A 22693-nucleotide genomic window follows, 5' to 3' on the forward strand; every position below is an offset into this window, starting at 1 on the left:
GGGGTGCCAAATAAATTACAATTACCGGGGCGAGCAATTTATAATTAAATCCTTTTCCGAGAATCCAATTTAGCACTTCACCGTCTCGTCGCTAGCAAGAATTCGCCGACGCTTAATTGAGTAGCGACATAAAAAAAAATATATTAGAAAAAAAATTGTCGTTTTCGTTGAAGACATTTCAACATCATGTGCGTTTGCCTTTTTACCACAAAACACTAGGAACAGACGATAGAGCGCACCCGATCCCAAGATCCTTATTTAGAATTCAGTGAACGTGCCAGGGGAAGAAGAGGCGCTCGTTACCAATAACAGCGGTTATCCTCAAGGATACGTATGTTGCGAATTTGTCTGTCTAGAAGCCGAAGGGGTCATGAACAGCCCTTTTCGAAACGGTAGAAGCAAGATGGGAGGGAAAACCGCTGACCGCATACGTATCACGTTCACAGCGCTGTAAAATCATTAGCTACCATGTAATATTAAATCCCGGTTCATGTTCAAAATACCAATATCTTCGTTAACGGCGGTAGAATGGTCTGTGCACGTATAAAACCTGCTAATTCGAAAAAATCAGCGAGAATCAGAAATTGAAACAGCGAAAAATTTAATATCTAATAGTATTAATTAAAAAATATATTGAACAATATAATCAATAAATGTAGAATCAGCAATGAGAGGTAATATGCGTGCCTCATTTATAGGTGAATATCGTTTTCGAACTGATGAAGCTTCAAATTGGATGCAAATTAGGCGCTACTACACACAGGAAATTATTTTTAACTTTGATCAATATGAACTTGTAAATGTAACATCAATATGTGTTATCGCTAATGGTACTATTAGTTAATCAAAGCATTTAGGTATACAAAGTTAAAATTAAAAACTTTAGAACAAACTTCTAACTCAAATACAATATCGACCCACCCACCTCCTTCACTATTAATTGCACTTCAAAACTATCGAAATTCAGAGCTTCCATACCAACAACCATATCGATGTAGTTTCAAAACTTTACGTATTAAACTTTCAAGAGGTTTTATAAGAATAATTTAAAGCTTTATGATTTCTAATTCACCATGAAAATCGATATGGAAAAAATTATAGTTATTCTGATGGATTTAGGTTTGATGATATGGGTAGAAAGCCTTTAGTTACATCTGGATCGAAATGTTTGGAGAACAATGCCCAAAACAAACATCCTACGTGTATGCGCAAGCGGAAGTCGGTTCCGATAAATTCGAACGACCGGTTCAGACAATTGGGTTTTAGTCATCGTGGCCTTTGATTAAACCAGCGAAGAGGAATCGGACTGCCGTAATGTGTTTGGGTCCGAAGTGGGTCCTCCAGGTCCCCGAATCGATCCCCATCTGTCGTCATACCATGTTGGTCTACGAACTGGCGCGTTTTCGAACCGTTCCTCATTCAAACCAATAATATTTGCATCCCACTGAAATTAATGGACCCATTTGGACCAAGTGGTATATATGCGCGTGTTTATCTTTTCAAATTAATATTTGTTGAATTAATTGGCGATAATTAGGCATAGTCGACAATGGTAGTTGGTTCAGTGTAGGTACGCGGTTCCAGTTGGATAACCTACAAAGTGAACCAGCATCCGAATAATCTATTACTACAACAAATTGTTTGTTTTGCTTTTAACGTGATCAAATACAGTTAAAACGCATAACACAAACTCAAAATATGGGTGTAATTCTAAATGGGAATATTATATACGTTTGAATCACCGCATTTTCATAGATGACAAGTAAATACAAAAAGGAAGCATAAAATATTTTACAAAAACTGTCAAATAGTAATACTAGAAAATACACAATAAGGGAACAAACAAGAATATATCCGAGAAGTTAGCACCGATTTCGAGAGCAAACCAAAAAGAATCATCCTCCCGTTATTGCTGTTTGTTTGCGTTTTTTGTTACACACTACTCATAGCTGCTATGCATACTCCCCACTATACGAATAAAAAAAATACATTTCTCTGTTCGCGAAAAGAGGACAAATACTGGCCGGAGATACCGGCGGCTGCGAAATAACCCCCATTTGTTGTGTACACATCTCATGTTGTTCCAGATTCGAACTTTCCGCGTGGGCGCCTCGATGGCGCCACGGTCGAATCTAATGACGTCATCAAAGCCGTTCACCCCCATACCACGGACCACCGCCTTTGGACGGTTTAGAAAGGTCCGTACATGTATATTTCTTAGCTTCTCCCTTCGATAAAGCTGGTATAAGAAAAGGTATCTATTTGGAGGGTGGAAACCGGATCGCGAAAGGTCTGAAGGGTTTAATATATTATCTGTTGTGTTTATGTTATCATCAAAATAAACAACAAAAAAATGCGATATTATATTAAATATCGCACAAATTCGATTAAAAATTTACATGTACTTGAAATTAATCTTAAGTTATTCAAAAAATATCGACGAGGGAAACCTTCACTGTGATTTTAATCAACTAAAGGTGCATTAAATACCCAGCTGAAGATTCTAAAATAAAATTATTATTTATTAATCTCTTTTAAAGTATAAAACATTAAAGATTCGATTTTCGGAACTTTCACATAACATCTCCAAGTCATTCAACTTTGCTGAATTTTCAAAGAGGTTCAATTAAGAGTTTTAAAGGTCAGAGATTATAAAATAAACATTTACTGTATAGGTTTAATTCCATGAAACCACCGAAGTCGCTTGCCGGCATTATTCATCGCAATCATCGTTTTATTAGTTTTGAAAAATCCAGAATTAAATTGAATGGAAATAAACTGGCAAATATCAAGTTTACAAATAGAAGAGAACAATAACTTCGGTTCGATTCTGTTTTTCAGGCTCGTTCAGAAAGCTTTAGGATGTATGCAAACTAGTTTCGCAGTAGAATTAATTTGAAATTGTTTGGAATCGTTTTAGAGCATCGAAATATGGTAGTTCGTTTCAAAATATTTGCTACGTACTTCCTCCAATTTACAAGTTCCAATGTTGTTTATTTTTTGTTATTATTTGCCCAGTTGTATTTATGACTATAAAAAAAATATATATTTTGAGTATATTAAGTTAAAGGAAGTTCTCTATAAAGTCCGCTATTTCCTAAAACGTCTCTCCCGTCGGCGTTGTGATTTATAAGTACCCCGGCCACTTCTTTCCGATGTTATATAACTCCCTTCCATAGAGTATAATAAGCAGTACTTAGCGCCGGGGGAAACTTTGTTAGCAAACTGTACCGCGGCGAAACCTGAAAGCTATTGTTGCGGTAGTTAAAACAACTTCTGATTTACAAGCGCCTTAAGTCTCCGCGGGGCCACCCTCCGGTTGCGTTCGTCAACTTCGTTCTGACTGAAACGGTGAACGAACTGAAGGTTTGAACATTGTGCTATCGTCTTGTTCGTTGTTGACATGAAACGAGATTGTGCAATACACACGGGAATTCGTCCAATAAAATGTATAACATCAAAGGGAAAGAGTACATCGAATGCATTGCGGTGGTATTAGTTGTTGTGAATAAGGGCGATCTTCAATTCCTCTATTTTATATTTATATGCTGGGAATAGAGACGATGTCTCAATATATGATTATCTGGTTTTAATTAAAAATAAATTGTTATTCGAAACCATTTGATATCATGTTTACAAATACCCGAGACAATTCATGTCTTGTTTCGACAATTTGTTTCCGTTTACATAACATCTCGATCGATCTGAAGAAAAGCGCAGTATCTCGGTTGGGCAAAAATAAGCTAATCCAACTTTATAAACAAGGGGCGCATTTCAACTCTAAACCGATACCGCAGCAGAACCGACAACGACGACGAAAAGTTGGAAAAAAGCGGACAAGTACGTGCTGGACTCGTGAAAATGCGCGCAGCCCGCTTTCCAGATTTATGTAGCATTACCCCGTAGACGCTCTCGGATTGAGACGTTTTGCGTTCCTTCAGTGCCCCCGGATTCAGATCACATACGGGAAATTCATTGTGGCTGGGAGTCGGAGATCTGCAAACCCGTCGGGAAGACGGCAACCGTCTTTCTCTCCGGTGTTTGTCCGTGTTCTTGGCAGGTCGCGATCTGAATTAAAATCGTCCAGACGATGGCTCAACTCAAATTGGACTTATCTGAACACAGACCGCGTTCAAGTACGAATAGTTTTCGGGATAGAATAGACGAAAAGATGCTACTTTACGTATCGGTTAATTTAAATGAGAAAATTACCAATTAAATTATTATTAGGAAAATTTCAAACTATTTTATAATATGAAAATAGTTTTAATTTCATACCTTTCAGTTGGATGAGGTACTAAACATCGTATGATTTGCATATGCACAACAGAGACGAGATAAAGTTTTCCAATTAAAAAGTCATTACAGGGAACGGCGGTGTCGATAAATTGTTATTAACGGTTTTGTTTGAGTTTAACTCTGCACTAAGCCGCTGGACTTTATAATGCCCGAGGATTATAGATATTTTACTGGCTGTAACTATATTAAGTGGTAGCTATTTGTTAGCCGGGATTACAACCCGCTTCATTTATCCCGAGAACTTTGCCGCCCCAAAGGTATTCATCAACATAAACACGCCTGGTTAAACAAAAGGGGTTTCGGTCCTCCTCCGTTCCTTTACTTATTTCCACAACTTGTTTCGTTAACTTGTTTGCTTCTTATGCTTACCACCTACGATTCGATATTACCAAGAATAACCCGGAAGTTATCTTTAATATCCAATAAATATCTCTCGCAATAATTAACAAAGTTTTATTGCGAAGATTCAATTCTCCTCAATAAATTTAAATTTCCCCCAGCATCGTCGACATAATATCAATATCAAAATGTTTCTCCACCCTTCATTTTCCCTACGTTCTCTTTTGACGTTATTCTTCGTTTGAGCGTCGCTTCCGCAGTTAACCCTCGAACGAAATCACGACGCGTCATTTGCAGACGTTGATTAATTATGCGCGGGGTAATGAGACTCATTAAACTTGCATTATCCACCCTTTAATTAATAGCGATGGGGTGCCAAAAAAATTCAAGCGCATATAAGTCGATTTTGATTAATTTTGACTACGATGGCACAAAAGAAAATCGAGATACAAATGCTTTTATAATTTAATAGTTGGAATTTTATGTTTTACAAACACAACACAATTGTTCTTCACGAAAACAAAGACGTTTAACGTACAAACAAAACCGTTTCCGTTGACGTAGGTTGCATCATCCGAAATGTCGCTGGCGTTTCTCCCCATCCTTCATCGCACCGCTTTCCCAAAGGATCTCAAAAGCATTTCCTCGTAGCTCCCAAGCAAAACGTATTCGGCTTTTTGCGCGTTCAGCGCGTGATACGTATAATAAATAGCCAACCATCAGACTTCCGAAACTGTGCTGTTCTACTACTATTTTGTTGAATTGTGATCGTTGAGTAGTTATGTGTGTGTGTGTGAGTGTGGTCGCGTGTGTATGTAGGAGGGTAAATTTAAAAAAGTTTAAATTGGATTAGTTCCGAAACTTCCGGTACGGCGCAATGATCGAAGTATGCCGCGGCTATTTCAGAAAACTTATTTAATATATCAGTGTTATTGCACAGCTGCTATATTCGATTATGTTTAAATCTTTTCGATAATAAGAGAGATTGGGTATCGTAATCTTTTTTAATTTGTGATATTGAATGTTATTCTTGCGTTGGAGTTGATGTCATCTAGGTGATAAGTTTGTGAGGAATAAACGATGTATAAATTTATTATTACTATCCAGGAGTATGTAAAGAAACCTGAAATAAAAGTAATTTAATTAATATTATTTACACACTACAAGCTATTAATTAACAATGACCATAGAATAAGCAAGTCGAAATCCACCTTGAACCTCATAGCAAGGCAGATTAATGTATGCTTGTGTAAAAAAATATATTCTACTCACATGCTGTAAAAATCATTAATGGAATAAACCAATATAAATCACTTTGATTTCCAAGAAAATACATTAAAAAACTTCGAAGTAAACTGAGTAAAATAATAAATAAAATTTCTAATAATTCCACAGATAAATAAGGAATAAAGAAAAGATGTATTCTCTACAAAAAAAAATAATTACGTTTGTTTTAACTTGTACTAAAAATAAAAATCTTACCTTAAATATTCCAATTAACAACATACCGCTCGTTATGAAAGAAACTACAGAATATGCTAAAATGATCCCAAAAACTAACTCGTAAAGGTTAGGGTCGTAATCTGTTAACATTGATAATAAAATGCTGAATGTAACGATCAGCATAATTCGATAAATCTAATAAATAAAAAAAAATCATTGAATTGATAATACATTTTTTTTGATTAAATTTACCGCGCCAAGACATCCCACAACACAACCAAGAGTTTCTAACTTGCAACAAAAACACGCTGTGGAAATCCCACAACATATCCGCAATTTTTTCGACATTATTCGCTCACTAAACTTTTTTGTTAAAATGAATCAACTCTGCATGTTATTTTTTGGTATTAAGCAAAGGTATTAAGTAAGGATTTCCACTAGAGATAACAGGATAAACTTTCCTTATCATTATTTTCAATAATTCCAACAAAAATCAATTCCAAAAACTTAAGCAACAAAAATTTAATTAATTAAAAAATGCTGTAATGTAAATGGACGTAGATATTGTTACGAAATAATTCAGTTTGAGGTGCATTATATTTGAATATAGGCGCGTGAAACTAGGCATTTATTATTCAATTACGCTACGGTCTAATGTCGTTTGATCGTAATCCGCTTTGATGGTGGTCTATCAATATGCGGAGGCGAAAGTCCGTCTTGATAATGCCCGATTCTGGTCGTGTCCAACATCCCACAACTGACGTTAATCAAATTTGAAGGTGGTTTCATATCGATCTACTCCATTTAATACTATTAATATACCCTCAAACAATTCTAGAAAAAAAAACATTTAATATAACATAGAAATAACATAAAGTAAAAGATTAGTTCGGTCCTGATTCGGTTTTCGAAGGGGGAAGTTGTCGAAAATGGTCATAAATCCGGACTAATAGGTCGCTTTATGGCATCCTGAATAAACAACCACCCTCGAAGCAGATAATTCGTTTAGATAACGTAAATTACAAGCTTGTTCTGTCAAAAATGCCGGCCTAAATTTTCTCTTTCGTGCCGTCTCTTCCGGAAGTGTGGAGTAATACCACTTTTGATACTACAGGTCGTAAAGGACCTATGGCGTTTAATGGCTTAGCAGCGGCAAGGACGCGTATGTCCGCGGCTAGATAGCGCTTTATGTCGACTTTTTACATCGTCTTTAGTGGACTGTAAAAAATATTTTTACGATCGCTTCGTGCCAGAACCTTACCCGATGATATACGGCTACCCTGCACCTTCACTTTTTACTCTTTATTGCGCCCCTGGCCCCCAAAAGGTTTTTTATGTGACGAGAATAATTTTACTGTTGTTACTGCTTTCTCTCCAGTTTATGAAACTCAACCACTTAAATAACAAGTAATTTAAAAAAATTTTTATTAAAACAAAATTATTTAAATTTTAACGACAAATTTTCGAGAAATTAATTACTCAAATTACTCAAACAGCGCTTGGAGACATTTGGTGGGTAACTTTCGGTTTGGCAAAGAGAAGCAACGAAACCCGAAAAGTTTATGCCAGCACGCATCATTATTCTAGTGTTACAGTGAACGTTGCAGCCGCGACCCAAACCAGTCGAGGGTGAAATATTTAAAAAGTCCGTATCAATTAGTTTTTCTCGTGGTGCTGCGGAGCCGAAGCTAACACAAGAAGTTCGCCCAACTTCACGTCCCCGTCGAGAAAGCTAATCAATTTGGGGCCCGCGAATATTGGAAAGCTGCCGTCTGTGAGAAATGAGAGTTTCCTAAAGTCCGAAAGCAGAAACCATCGACCTCTTTCACAGCCTATACTACCAAACATTAATGAGCTTTTACTTGAACGCATGCTTGTCTTATGAATACTAATTAATTTTTAGCTATAAATCGAAATTATCTAAAAAATGAAAACATCGAAAACGAGGTGGAACAACAAGTCACATAAAATACTAGAAAGAAAAAGAGATGTCCATCGGAAAAGTCCAGAAAAATGAAACCATTGAAGAAAATTCAATGAACGGGAAAATTACCAGGACGCTGACAGTTTAGTGTCGCCTTTGTCGGATTCGAACGGGAAATTTAATTGGACGCACGTGAAAATACCTCGTCACCAGAGAAAAATACTGCCATAATGGTCAGGAAGTCGCATATTAAACTAAGAGAGAGCCGTCGAACGATCAATTCAATTCGAGAATTTCGCGCTTCGACGATTTTCCATTCGTCCAGAGAACTTTGTAATTTCGACTTAAAACTTAAATCTTGGCTCGGAAAGGCTTTGATTCTTAAGACCGGGTTATTTACGTGATTAAAAAGTTGGGCAAATTGATGGCGCTAAAAGTTGGGTTTTAATAAAAAGTTATACGTAAATAAATTTTTCTAAAAATGATGATCAAAATTTTTTCCAACTCACACAACTTGAAACAGTTTCTCAGACTATTTTACATAAATTTGGTATACCTACCAATCTTCTTTAAAGTTCTCCGTTTCCAAGATAATCACTGTTGCACAATTACAACAATTAGTAAATTTTTTTCACTTTTGCAACTAATGGCGGTGAAAAAGTTTTTATTTACAATTGGACTAAGATAAATTGGGTTAAATTTTAAAATTATTACGATTTAATCTAATTTATCTTCGTAATAATACCACTACTAATAAAAAAAATTGTTACAGCAATGTTGTTACAGAAAATATTATCATTCATATTTTCTGTTCTTCCATTTGTACAAGTACAAATCCAATGAATAGGGTTCGAATTGGTTTTTATATGGAATTATTACACCGGCGCTTAAACCGCGAATCACCAAGATTTGTTTTGGTAAAAATAAGAAATAAAAAAATTTGGAAACGACTCACCGAGTGGATGTTGCTTTCCTTGGTTTTCACATTGTAGCTCAGCTGGAAATAAAAGATAAATTAATGTATTGTGACAAAAAATGAATTAATACGATACCTTTTCACATCCACGAAATAGTAATCCGGCGATCTCAACGTCACTAATGTCACTAACATCACTACCAAAACACTTAGCACAAATATAAGATGTATTTAGCACTTAATTCGCGTAATAAGTTTCAATTTTCGCAACTATTTTAACTTTACTAAAACGCGTTATTAGCCAACCAACATCCCAACATCCCCTCCTTAAATTGCAATGCAGAGTAGAAATAGTGGAGGTGAATAAACAAAAAACTTAAGAATGCCGGATCGAAACGGGTTTTAATCATTTTTTGGTTTTAAAACTCAATCTTTAAAAAAAAAATTACTCGTTTTCTCGAAACATTTCAACTAAAACATACGTAATTTTATTAAAATAAATCGCACTAATTTTAATGTGCAACACATCCTGGAAAAGAATCAGGTGTCAAACGATTCTTTCTATCATGAAATATAAATTTGAAAAAATCAGATGTTATGATTTTTCAAGCAGAAAATGTAAAAATGTATTGAATCGTAACGTTTTTTTCAAGTACAAATCCAATGAATAGGGTTCGAATTGGTTTTTATATGGAAATATTACACCAGCGCTCAAATCGCCAATTACCAAGATTTGTTTTGGTAAAAATAAGAAATAAAAAAATTTGGAAACGACTCACCGAGTGGATGTTGCTTTCCTTTGTTCTCACATTTTAGCTCAGCTGGAAAGAAAAGATAAATTAATCTATTGTGACAAAAAATGAATTAATACAATACCATTTAACATCCACATAATAGCAATCCGACGATCTCAACGTCACTAATGTCATTAACATCACAACCATCACCCAACACTTAGCACAAATATAAGATGTATTTATCACTTAATTCGCGTAATAAGTTTCAATTTTCGCAACTACTTTATCACCCCACAATACCCGCATATCAACTAAAACGCGTTATTAGCCAACCAACATCCCAGCATCCCCTCCTTAAATTGCAATGCAGAGTAGAAACGGATACCAGAGCGAAACGGGTTTTAATCATTTTTTGGTTTTAAACCTCAAAAAAATATGAATGATAATATTTTCTGTAACAACATTGCTGTAACAATTTTTTTTATTAGTAGTAGTATTATTACTAAGATAAATTGGATTAAATCGTAATAATTTTAAAATTTAACCCAATTTATTAATATAGAAGAATATAGATAGAGATATTAGAAATTGATTGTTGAAATGAAGCGGGAAGAGCTGAATTTAAAAAACCATAACAATTAAGTTTATGGAAATTAAAAAATTATTTTTGTTGCATTAAATCTGTATGAAATTTACATTAAAATGTTTTTTATTTCATGATGATATCTCCATTCGTTTTTGAGATACGATTTCTTAAACTTTATGTTTCATATCTATAACAATCAAACGTACAGAGTTGGATTTTAAAAATCATAACACCGTTGATTATAGAAAATAAGAAATTATTTATGGTACATTAAATCTTTATCAAATTTGCTTTAAAATCTTCTTTATTTCATGACGTTATCTTAAGTAGTTCTTTCATGATAGAAAGAATGATGGATGATGCATAATACTTCGTTGGACACCTAATTCTTTTCCAGGATGTGTTGCACATTAAAGTTAGTGCGATTTATTTTAATAAAATTACGTATGTTTTAGTTGAAATGTTTCGAGAAAACGAGTAATTTTTTTTGAAAGGTTGAGTTTTAAAACCAGAAATCCGTCATCCTTAGGTTTTTTGTTTATTTACCTCCACTACTTCTTCTCTGCATTGCTATTCAAAGAGGGGATGTTGGGGTCTTGGTTGGCTAATAACGCATTTTAGTTGATGTGCGGGCATCGTGAGTTGATAAAGTAGTTGCGAAAATTAAAACTTATTACGCGAATTAAGTGATAGATAAAACTTATATTTGTGCTAAGTGTTGGGTTATGGTAGTGATGTTAGTGACATTAGTGATGTTGAGATCGCCGGATTGCTATTTTGTGGATGTTAAAAGGTATCGTATTAATTCATTTTTTGTCACAATAAATTAATTTATTTTTTCTTTCCAGCTGAGCTACAATGTGAGAACCAAGGAAAGCAACATCCACTCGGTGAGTCGTTTCCAAATTTGTTTATTTCTTATTTTTACCAAAACAAATGTTGGTAATTCGCGATTTGAGCGCCGGTGTAATATTTCCATATATAAACCAATTCGAACCCTATTCATTGGATTTGTACTTGACAAAACGTTACGATTCAATACATTTTCTGCTTGAAAAATCATAACATTTTATTTTTCAAATTTATATTTCATGATAGAAAGAATGTAGGATGATGTATAAGACTTCGTTTGACACCTGATTCTTTTCCAGGATGTGTTGCACATTAAAATTAGTGCGATTTATTTTAATAAAATTACGTATGTTTTAGTTGAAATGTTTCGAGAAAACCAGTAATTTTTTTTTGAAAGGTTGAGTTTTAAAACCAGAAAATCCGTCATCCTTAGGTTTTTTGTTTATTTACCTCCACTACTTCTTCTCTGCATTGCTATTCAAAGAGGGTATGTTGGGGTGTTGGTTTGCTAATAACGCATTTTAGTTGATGTGCGGGCATCGTGAGTTGATAAAGTAGTTGCGAAAATTAAAACTTATTACGCGAATTAAGTGATAGATAAAACTTATATTTGTGCTAAGTGTTGGGTTATGATAGTGATGTTAGTGACATTAGTGACGTTGAGATCGCCGGATTGCTATTTTGTGGATGTTAAAAGGTATCGTATTAATTCATTTTTTGTCACAATAAATTAATTTATTTTTTCTTTCCAGCTGAGCTACAATGTGAGAACCAAGGAAAGCAACATCCACTCGGTGAGTCGTTTCAAAATTTTTTTATTTCTTATTTTTACCAAAACAAATCTTGGTAATTCGCGGTTTGAGCGCCGGTGTAATATTTTCATATAAAAACCAATTCGAACCCTATTTATTGGATTTGTACTTGAAAAAACGTTACGATTCAATACATTTTTACATTGTCTGCTTGAAAAATCATAATATTTGATTTCTTAAAATTTATATTTCATGCATATTAAAATTAGTGCGATTTATTTTAATAAAATGACGTACGTTTTAGTAGAAATGTTTCAAAGTAAGTTTTTTAACTCTATCGTTTTTATAAATTCAAATTTCATTAAAAGACTTTAATTTACGTGGTTTCAATTCTAAATTGTTTCTTAATGTAAAGATGATGCAATACAATTATAATTATCATCTATTTTGAACTATTTAGTAAATCGTTTGCTGAAGTGCTCATTAACACATTCTCTGTTGTATTGTGGGTATTGTTCAATCTGTAAAATGTTATGTAGAACAGGTGGGAATCATGTTACCGTTGACACGCTGTATATAATTAAACAAGACATTTTGACACAGAACGCCGGTTAGCATGCTCACGCTTAATAGCAATCTCATCCGTGCTGCAAGTAATTTCGGTGAACCACGAAACGTTCCCTTACTCGGTTTCTATAAACATAGAAGACACGAAGCGACCCTGGAGTTGGGGTGCTAGAAATTAGGTTTCATGCGAGTGGAAAGCAAGAGGAAGACGTCGTCGCTCTCCTGGATTTGTTATGTCTACCTATAAAGCGGAACAACAGGGCGTCGCGACGACGCCTCTTTAGATTGCGAGCGTCGCTCGTTGTTGATGTTTGGTATTCAAGAGCCGTGCTTTACCTATACCTCGTGCTTTCAATCGCTCTCCAGCGGATATCGAATTTATTACCTGGATAAGAAAGGGTAACCTGTCTTTTCCTGTGTATAAAAGGACGACAAGAAGATTGTAAACTATGAGTACTTAAATGCAAACGTTTTTGAACGTTTTCTTAAAAGGTGCAGAAAGAGATAGAGAAAGTTTCCGGGTCACCATCTGAACTGCCAAGTACATAAAGTGGCGTTAGCAATTTAATAAGCGATACGGTGTGCCCTGTAAGGTCACGTACTGCAAGATAAGGATACGTGCGCACCTTCGACATTTCCTCTAACAGGAGGAGCTTCCTTTCGTACACCCGAAGCAATAACGCTTACTTTATTAACGAACGTATGTCGATGAATGCTTCGAAAGGGATATTCGATAAATATCTGTCGGTCGGGAAATGCAGCACGGTTTCAAAAAGAGGGTAAACGTTTTCGTTCGATTTCTAATAATAACAGAAAATATTAAAACTCGGATTTTTTAATATGACTTTAATAAAGTGGAGCTCTTCACACACCATCTTCGTTTATATATTATAAAGTTATGTACGATATATAGCGATATAAAGTTATATATGAGTTTTATACGAAAATAAAAATCAAGTTAAGATAGCGGCAGTTTAACGAATCTGGGTTACAGTAAAGGTTTTAGTATCGCGCGGAATTATGCCGTTGAAAAATATTAACGCCACCGCCGATGTTGCGCGGGGTCGACGGCGGCAAATTGCACTTTTTCCATCGAGGTCAAAAGCCGACCCGAGTAAAAACAAAGCGTATTTCGATAGTACGTGTCATGAACACGCCGACCACCGTATACGAGAGAGTATTATAAAAACTAATAAATGGGCGCGGTTTGTGAACATAAAAATTGTTTTATTTCGCTTTTATATTACATCAAAAATGGGGTACGAAAATACAATAAAATTCATTAAAATTGGCCTTATTTTAAGCTATAATAATGATATTTTTGTTGTTATAAATTTGAATTTAGAGCGTTGCTAAAGATCCTAATTAATCACCCTCTTTCTCTGTGGTGTCTAGTGCCAAAGCGTTCGATAATAGGCTATTTTTATAAGACCATTATCTATTTTCCATCGAACGAAAAGTAGGGGTGGGTGCGGACACAAAGGCGTCTGTAGTTGTCTAGACAGAAGGGTGGGCTTTTCAGGAAATATAAAACATTAGCGATGGGTGTCAGGTCTTCATAAACGTCCGAAGTGGATGATTTATTATTCCGCGAGCTTTTTGGCAAAACAGAAAAGATAATGGATACTTTTATTATAGCGTCGGCGGCACGGCCATTATGAGCCCACAATGCCACGTATTACGATCAATCATCCCGGAATTTGCAAATAGACCGCAGCCCCTTTATCAGCAGTGCCTGATCGATCACGCGAATCTAACAGAGAGAGAGACCGACAAAATCACCGAAAAATAGCGAAAAAAGACCCTCGTTTCGCGCACACGTCGTGTGATTGTCAAAGAGAAAAATTGAAACCGTCAAAATTTCGAATTTTGATTGACAAGCTCTCCTCAAATACCCCATTAGCATTACCCTCCACAATCATCATCATCAAAATGTTCGAGTGGCAAATAATTAGGCAAAAACAACTTGACAACAACGTGTTTTCTATCTAAAAAAAATGGAGTCATACAGCGGAAATTTCCAAAAATTCACAATGCGCTTGAGAAATATTTTAAATGACCAAATAACAAAATGTATTCAAATGAAGACAACCCACAATTTTAATGAGAACGGAGATAATTTAGCTGAAGAAACGTTTTTTACATCTAGGTCCAAAAACAGTAAAGAAAACCCAAAACGAAATAACGAAGAATCTAAGAAATATTTAAACATTAAAAAGTTATTTCCAAAATGTCAAAAGAAAACGTTAAGTATTGATGAATCTTTACAAGAATTAAAACGTATCGAATTAGAGATTAAAATGATTGAAGAAGACATCGAAACTAATCATAAAGAATTAACACAAAACACTAAATTTATTTACGAAATTATTACATTAGATGAAACAAAACCAACCACCTCAAAAAATAAGCTAAAATTTACGAAGTGGCGAAGTAAAATAAAAACGCCTCAAAAAAATGAATTTGATGAAACATTCAACGAAAATAAAATTATAAAAGTTGACGTTTCAAGTAAAGAAATTAATATTTCCCCAACAAATTTTGAACCCAACTCAGAAACCGATTATTTATCACCTTTTACGTCGATGGAAACAACCCCGGAAAATTCTTCGTTAGGAATCGACGATTTAACGATATCCGAGTGGATTTCTAATTTGATTTGTAAAAGTAAATCATTTTTAATCCAAAAATTTAGAAGTAGGAGTAAATTTAGTGTGGATTCATCAGATGATGATATTGAAATTGATAATTTATCATGTCATTCTCATTTAAATGTTAATACAGAAAAGGATGATTTTGATTTCAACTTTTTATTACCTACATTTTCAAATAAAACGAATGAAAAAAAGAGATGGACGAGTTTATTATATTCAAAATTATTTAAGTCGCAAAATAAGGATAACACCGAAGTTGAAATGAAAGTTTTAAATTCCCCAAAACCGATTAAATCCGAAGATGATTTTGTAAAAAAATTAGAAGAAACAACGGATAAATTAAGATCGTTATCGCTTAAGGAAGAAAATTCGATAAAAACACAAACGAATGGATTTAAAAAGTTATTTCCAGAAGAATCTTTACAAAACATTAATTTTTGGGAAGATGAATCCATTCCTGAAGAAGTAAAAATGGCTAAAAAAGATGATGGAGGTACAGAAAAACATAAAGATTTTTGCGAACTTTTTGATATAATACAAAACATAAAGGAGTCTTTTAACGAGCGACGTGAAATCCTTTCTTTTCATGATACGAAATCGGATCACTTGATAAAACCTTTGAAAGTACTCAAAGAGTACAGAAGAAAAAGCGATGAAAAATTCTGATTATTTTAAGGCAATTTTAATTATTTTAAAGAATTTGCATAAAAGTTTCTCTGTAATTATTGTAATTAATGAAAAATAAATGTTGATTCAATAATCTCCTAAAGTAAAATCTAATAAAGTATTAAAGAGAAATACGAGACAGTAACTCGGAAAGCAAACTACGCAAAGACTTTAATGTATATTTATGGTTTTGCAAAGCTTACTCTCGGATTTATGGCCATATGGACTACCGGATTCGCGGTAGCACTTTAATCCATCTGAGTCGTTTGCAAAAGTTTCCACCTAAAATTCGGCTAATCAAAAAAAAAGCGATCTTTTCAAAGAAGCGAAAGAAGGCGGGAGGAGAATATAAAATATAAAACTATAAACATCGCATCGACCAGAAGATCGTATATTTTCTTTATTGTTTGCTGGTCCGGCGGGGTGCCGACCACACATAAAACCGTAACGTATTGATATTGTTATAGATATTACTTTTCTATACTTGGCTCCGTTGCTTGTAAATTCGGATCTCAAAACAAGGACATTCTCACATCCTTCCTCGACTTTAAAAAACCAATAACTTATTTTCACATAAAAAAATTTCTTGGAAATGATGTATTAGATTTTTTACAATATAATTTTTAATTTAAGGTGAATTCTGGTAAACAGATATCCTGTTTTTCAGTTTTCCAAGTTTTTCTTTGATTTCTTCTATCTGGATAATAATTCCTGTGCTAACAGGTTCATTAACATCTGTTTTGGACGATTATAGTTTGAAATATTTTCTCTACTGTTTCTTTGACACCACATTTTTCTGTGTATGTTGAGAGACTCTTTTTGTTCCTTACACGAGTATATTCAGCAGTATATATATTCGATTGTAGCACCTCGGCCGAACACAACCTTGATTAATATCAGTTGAAACAGATCATAATTTCACACCTTTGATATTGAAATGATTACATTCCGACGTACTTCCAACCAAAATGTAAACCATGATGAGAAAAAATTTATTGTTGGTAGACGTATTTTAAAAGAAAAATCGAAATCATCCTTTACACCGTGAAAATTAAAAATCTTTTAGTGTTCGTTAAAAATACAGGGTTAGGGGTTGGGTTAAAGTAATAAGTCAATGGGAATTTTAATTTACGTGTACCATCAAGAAAATCAATCTCATAAACTATCCTATCCAGGCTTCTGGTGTTATGAAAACGGATGAAGTGGTCGTTTTTCGGATTAACACGATGGCCCGAAGGGATTATGCGGATTCATGTTTATTCATGACGTAATCAACGCTATCGGTACGATCGATAGAATTAAAATTAATCTTGTTTATCGTAGAAAATATTGCTTCGTAGTTTCCCGAGGGGTGGTTATTATTCTTAGTATCAATTCAATTTTCCGGAGGTTTAGGAGAAATGGGAAAAGTCACCAGCGGTATACAGAGATATAAGTCGGTGGGTACGTGAGAGAGTTGCGTCCGGATGGAATATCGTTCGAAACGAGAGTCAGAGGCGTCCGTCTTATCGGGGTATAGATAAAATATACCCCGCAGAGTCGGTAAAATATCGACGGCGGATTTTAAATAGCGATAAAAAATGGCAACTGCTGCGCAAATGGACGTCGTCGGGATATGTGTTTATAAATTACTCCTTTCCTATTCCCGATTTTTCTTGTACTGGTCGAGGAACAACGACTTCCGGTATGTGTGGACGTCGTCGCAAAACTTTATTTACCGCATCCTCGAGATGTCCCTCATTTTTCAGCACCACTTTTTGTGATTTCGAAATCGCCGCGTTGGAAACGAGCAACAATGATATACAAGCGTGTAATTTAAAGTTTTCTCGGCGAGAATTCCTGCCGGTTGGTGGTAAGGTTCTTATTTTCACAGTGGCCCGTATTGACATGATCGTGCCAGTTCGAGTGGAAGGCAACCGTCCTCGGTTGTGTGTTGCCCGATATATACGTCTCCAACGACAAAGTTTGCCAATCATTGATATCATATTGGGCGTCGAAACTTTTATTACTCCGCCCGACAATAACGCGACCTCCCAGATCCAAAATAAATGCTGGAATTCGATTGGAAAGAGTATTTCCGGAAAATAGCAGCGATTCCAAACGGTGTTTGTTCCCTCATCCGTTTTTTTTGTTTCTGCTTTTTATTATTCCAGCACAACCGCTACCAGAAAGTTCATATATGTATCTATATATAAGCAGTACTACTTAAATAATACATTTAAAAGAGAAAAATTTTTTATTTTATGATCAAAAGAAAAAATATAACATAAAAAATTAATCTACTGGATGCGTATGTTTGGGACAGAGACAAAGAAAAACTAGCTCACTAGAAAAAAGAAAATAATGAGAGAAATGAGCGGAAAATTTCCATCGGGACATTTCCCTAAACGCAGGACACAAATACATCATCACAGAACTAAATAACGAGATACTTCGCAGAACTTTGTAAAATGTCGGAGAGTACGAGGGAAAAAGATTTCCTTTGTTTCCATCATCTATCCTGTCCTCTCTTCCAGTGTATATACATGTAGAAACGGCCGGACTACAAAGGACGAGTTAAACGAAAAAAATAATAAAAAGAAAGAAAGGGACCTTTGTTATGTACGTTTTCGACAATGTCGAAATTATGGTTAATTGAAGGAATGGGGAAAAAATGCGCATACCTTTATTGTTTGTGGAAAGGTCGAGGACCTTAAGTCAACCCTTTTCAATTTCTAAACGAACCTCCGTAAGCCATTTGTTACCGAAAAAACCAAGTTGGAAAAACAAGTGACGGAAAAATCTATTCGCTTTTTCGTGCTAAATTGATTTTCCCTTACCGTTTTGTCCAAACAAAACTTCTTTACGTATATCATTTTTGTCCCTCGACCTTTATATGAAAGAAAGAATAATTTGAGAATAGCACCGGAAAAAGGCAATTGTCCAACCCCCCCATAACTGAGAAGAAAAATGATCTCTCCGACCTTCGCTAAAGAAAAAGCTTTATTATTTCCTAATTAGATTATTTTCTTATATAACTCCATTAATCATTGCGGCTAATAATGATTAATGCGGTTGGTTTTTATGTTGCTCTTAAAACTCCCGAAATTGACCCTATTCGAAACATTTTCGAGAGCGAATACGAGATCACTTAGACGATAGGCCACAAAGGAAATTATTTAATTTCCTGGATTTAATGGAAATATTGGTTGTAATCTTAAGGTTTAGCATTTAATCGTTATGTCTTAGTACTAATTTTGTATTGACATTCGATTGAATATACCAGAAATGATTGCAAATTTATTTTTTTGACATAGTTGTCATATTTCAACAAATTAATTGATAGATAACAGCAAAGATGGCCAATGTAGTTACGGAAAAATAAAAGCTTCGAACAAGAAACAAAAGTCATTTAATACTTTTAAAACCACTCTCGAAACTTGTTACAATGAGGGAAATCGTACACATTCAAGCTGGACAATGTGGAAATCAAATCGGGGCTAAGGTAAGCTCAACTAACATTAATAACATGAATTTTAAGTTATTTTTTTGTTAGTTTTGGGAAGTTATTGCTGATGAACACGGAATTAATCCTACAGGAATGTATCATGGTGATTCAGACCTCCAATTAGAACGTATAAATGTGTACTTTACTGAAGCAACGGGGGGTAAATACGTTCCCCGAGCAATTTTGGTCGATTTAGAACCTGGAACGATGGATGCTGTTCGTTCAGGACCGTTTGGACAACTTTTTAGACCGGATAATTTTGTTTTTGGGCAAAGCGGTGCAGGGAATAATTGGGCTAAAGGACATTACACGGAAGGAGCAGAATTGGTTGATTCCGTTTTGGATGTTGTGCGCAAAGAGGCAGAAGGATGTGATTGCTTACAAGGTTTCCAATTGACGCATTCTTTAGGAGGCGGAACTGGTTCCGGGTTAGGAACTTTATTGATTTCAAAAATACGGGAGGAATTTCCCGATAGGATTATGAATACTTTTTCGGTTGTGCCATCACCGAAAGTATCAGATGTTGTTGTTGAACCTTATAACGCTACGTTATCGGTACATCAATTGGTCGAAAATACAGATGAAAGTTATTGTATAGATAACGAAGCTTTATATGATATATGTTTTCGCACATTAAAATTAACAACACCTACATACGGGGATTTGAACCATTTGTTATCGTCTACGCTATCAGGGGTGACCACATGCTTACGATTTCCTGGTCAATTAAACTCAGATTTAAGAAAACTCGCTGTTAATATGGTTCCCTTCCCGCGTCTACACTTTTTCATCCCAGGATTCGCCCCATTAACATCACGGGGAAGTCAACAATATCGAGCTTTAACGGTCTCTGAATTAGTTATGCAAATGTTTGATTCCAAAAATATGATGGCAGCTTGTGATCCTCGCCACGGAAGATATCTCACTGTTGCTGCTATTTTTCGAGGACGTATGTCGATGAAAGAGGTTGATGAACAAATGCTTAATGTTCAAAATAAGAATAGCAGCTACTTTGTCGAATGGATACCTAATAATGTTAAAACAGCTGTTTGTGATATCCCACCTAGAGGATTAAAGATGTCTGCAACATTTATTGGAAATTCCACATGCATCCAAGAATTATTTAAACGTGTATCAGAGCAATTTACGGCTATGTTCCGAAGGAAGGCGTTTCTCCATTGGTACACTGGCGAAGGAATGGATGAAATGGAATTTACTGAAGCTGAATCGAATATGAACGATTTAGTATCTGAATATCAACAGTACCAAGAAGCTAGCGCCGAAGAAGAAGGAGAGTTTGATGAAGAAGATGAAGCGGAAGATAAATAACTTTTTTAGTTAATAATAAAATAAGTTTTATTTATAAGTTATTACCGCTAAGTTTTCGTTGTATTATATAATTATTATTATAACTGTTATAATATGTGTTAACAACGTTTAATGGACACAGTGACACATGTTCTTCTCTGCGGCGAAGAAGCCGCGCGACATTTAGAGAGGATGTTCAAAGCGGGTCCTGAAGGACATCCTACTACATCTATGGCTCGTAATCAGGGGCTTTGTCATAGGAGAGTAACGTCGGATCAAAGGTCATTGTAACGTAACCGCAGCAAGCCATATACGCTCTCCTCCGCCCCATTCATTGACGAGAGGGATTCCCTCCACGTACACACATCCGAGGAGAGTTTGATCTCGAGGGGCTTCTTCTTGTTTCCACTCTTGACATGGATCGCGATGTGTTACCTCCCAGTTGATGTATTGCAAACTAAACTACAGAATTAACGTTCAAATTAACAAATTCTTAATTATAATTATTTAATAGTGATTATAAAATTTCGTATTAATGTTCAATGATAAAAGAGGGAAAAAATAGAACGAAGAAGAAGATGACTCAGCAATAATTAACAGGCTCTCTATGTGCATAATACAAATTTAATTCTCTCTTTAACTATTTGCCCTAATTAAATTTGCCCGGGGCAAAATTATTTCCCGGAAACGCAAACACTAATTCCTTTTTGTAATTTAAACGCTTCGCTTCGTCGCCGTCTCGCTGACGCACCTCCCGCGTCGTTTCGAAGGAACTCTCAGGCCTCCTCCTCCTCCTTCACCCTCCCTTCGCCCAACTCCGAAGATTAAGACGAAACTAGGTTTTGTTTTAGGCGGAAATCTTATTAAATCCGTGATTCTCATCTAATACCGTTTTCAATAAACTTAATTGCTCACTTTTTTTAGTTGGCCAATTTTAATTATTTTCGATGGACTCTAAAATTGACAATGTGCTGGATGAAAAAAACGTGTGGCATTTCAACGAAACGTGACTGGAAAGCCGTAAATAAATAGGGTTGTCGGTGGTATGGAGAGCACGATAGAATAGGACACGCTAGATCAATGGACAGATAATAAAGCGTCCCATTAGGTCGCTAGTGGGATAATTTATGCTCACCGGATGGGATAGGTTATGTAAATTGAAGAGGTTTTTATTAAAGCACGCAATGCGATGACTCGTTAGTTTCTGTATTGTGAATTGTGTGGTTCATATTTCATATCGATATCAATAGATTTGTTCTGGACCTAATTAAATGTATTGCAAGATTCTATCATTTTCCTATCTTTATCAACATTAATTTGTCCGATAACTAATATGGACACTGTATGGAATATTTGAATCTATTTTTATAAAATAAATAAGTTATTTTTACGGATTTTTGTGTTAACACCCAATGTAACGCAACGAACTGAGTAAAACAACTGATTTATTTACGTTTCTCTCTTCCCTTGTCGTCTACAATCCCTGTTCAATTTACGTATGAAAATGGAATTTGAATAATTTATTTTCGTCAGTATATTGACTGTTTCAACGTCCCAGAAAAATATACGAGAATAAATGTCAAATAGTATGTTTGTATAGTGACTATGTTAATCAATTCTTTGCTTAAATAATTGTGTTTGGACATTACAGTCGAGGTGTATGTCTTGGAGAACCAAAGGGTGGTGGGTTCGGATATTGCGCTTGTAACGCGGTCGAAGGTCAAAGGGGCAAGAGATCCCGCACCCATTCATTAGAGAGGCCGCAGAACAGGACACTAGACGCACTAAATTACATTAAACCTACAAATTGTTTCATCGGCAACGGTATTTCTCGGGGTGGGTAACGATGTTATGGCCAAGCGCAGCCCGCCGCGGTACCCCTGAGAATACACACCAAATGGATTACCGTTGTCACCCCCCCAATTCAAAGGGGCCACCTGTATCCGGACACCACGTTAATTTACGTCGTCGTCGAGAGCTTTTCCTTTTAATTAATTTCAAACAGAATAAATAAAACCTAAAACCAATAAAGTACTATTTACACAAAAGTAAGGGGAAAGTAATGTTTTTGTCGATATGATGCATATTGAGACCTACACATATTACCCAGTTCTTGATAACTTACCACCAGAAGTTGATCCTTTCATATTCCACCTGTAAATT

At 35.3% G+C, this 22693-nt stretch overlaps 2 protein-coding genes and 1 long non-coding RNA gene across 3 annotated transcripts; 2 read left to right on the forward strand and 1 right to left on the reverse strand.

Annotated features, from left to right (window-relative positions):
• Positions 1–8726: 8726 nt before the first annotated feature.
• On the reverse strand, positions 8727–9940 carry LOC139431543 (uncharacterized). Its single transcript, XR_011641624.1, has 3 exons — positions 9798–9940; positions 9058–9742; positions 8727–9002 (listed from the first exon to the last, which is right to left on the reverse strand). It is a non-coding gene; the product is annotated as an uncharacterized lncRNA (long non-coding RNA).
• A 4472-nt stretch (positions 9941–14412) lies between these two features.
• Positions 14413–15735, forward strand: LOC139431497 (uncharacterized protein PF3D7_1225600-like). The gene has a single exon (XM_071199370.1). It carries the CDS (start codon positions 14413–14415, stop codon positions 15733–15735), a length of 1323 nt encoding a protein of 440 aa, XP_071055471.1.
• Positions 15736–19071: 3336 nt separating this feature from the next.
• Positions 19072–20648, forward strand: LOC111428262 (tubulin beta chain-like). Its single transcript, XM_023063710.2, has 2 exons — positions 19072–19219; positions 19271–20648. The coding sequence occupies exons 1-2, from the start codon at positions 19163–19165 to the stop codon at positions 20549–20551; spliced, it is 1338 nt and encodes a 445-aa protein (XP_022919478.1). The 5' UTR covers positions 19072–19162; the 3' UTR covers positions 20552–20648.
• The last annotated feature ends 2045 nt before the right edge of the window (positions 20649–22693 follow it).

This window comes from Onthophagus taurus, chromosome 10 (assembly GCF_036711975.1).
Source record: "Onthophagus taurus isolate NC chromosome 10, IU_Otau_3.0, whole genome shotgun sequence".
NCBI lineage: Eukaryota > Metazoa > Arthropoda > Insecta > Coleoptera > Scarabaeidae > Onthophagus > Onthophagus taurus.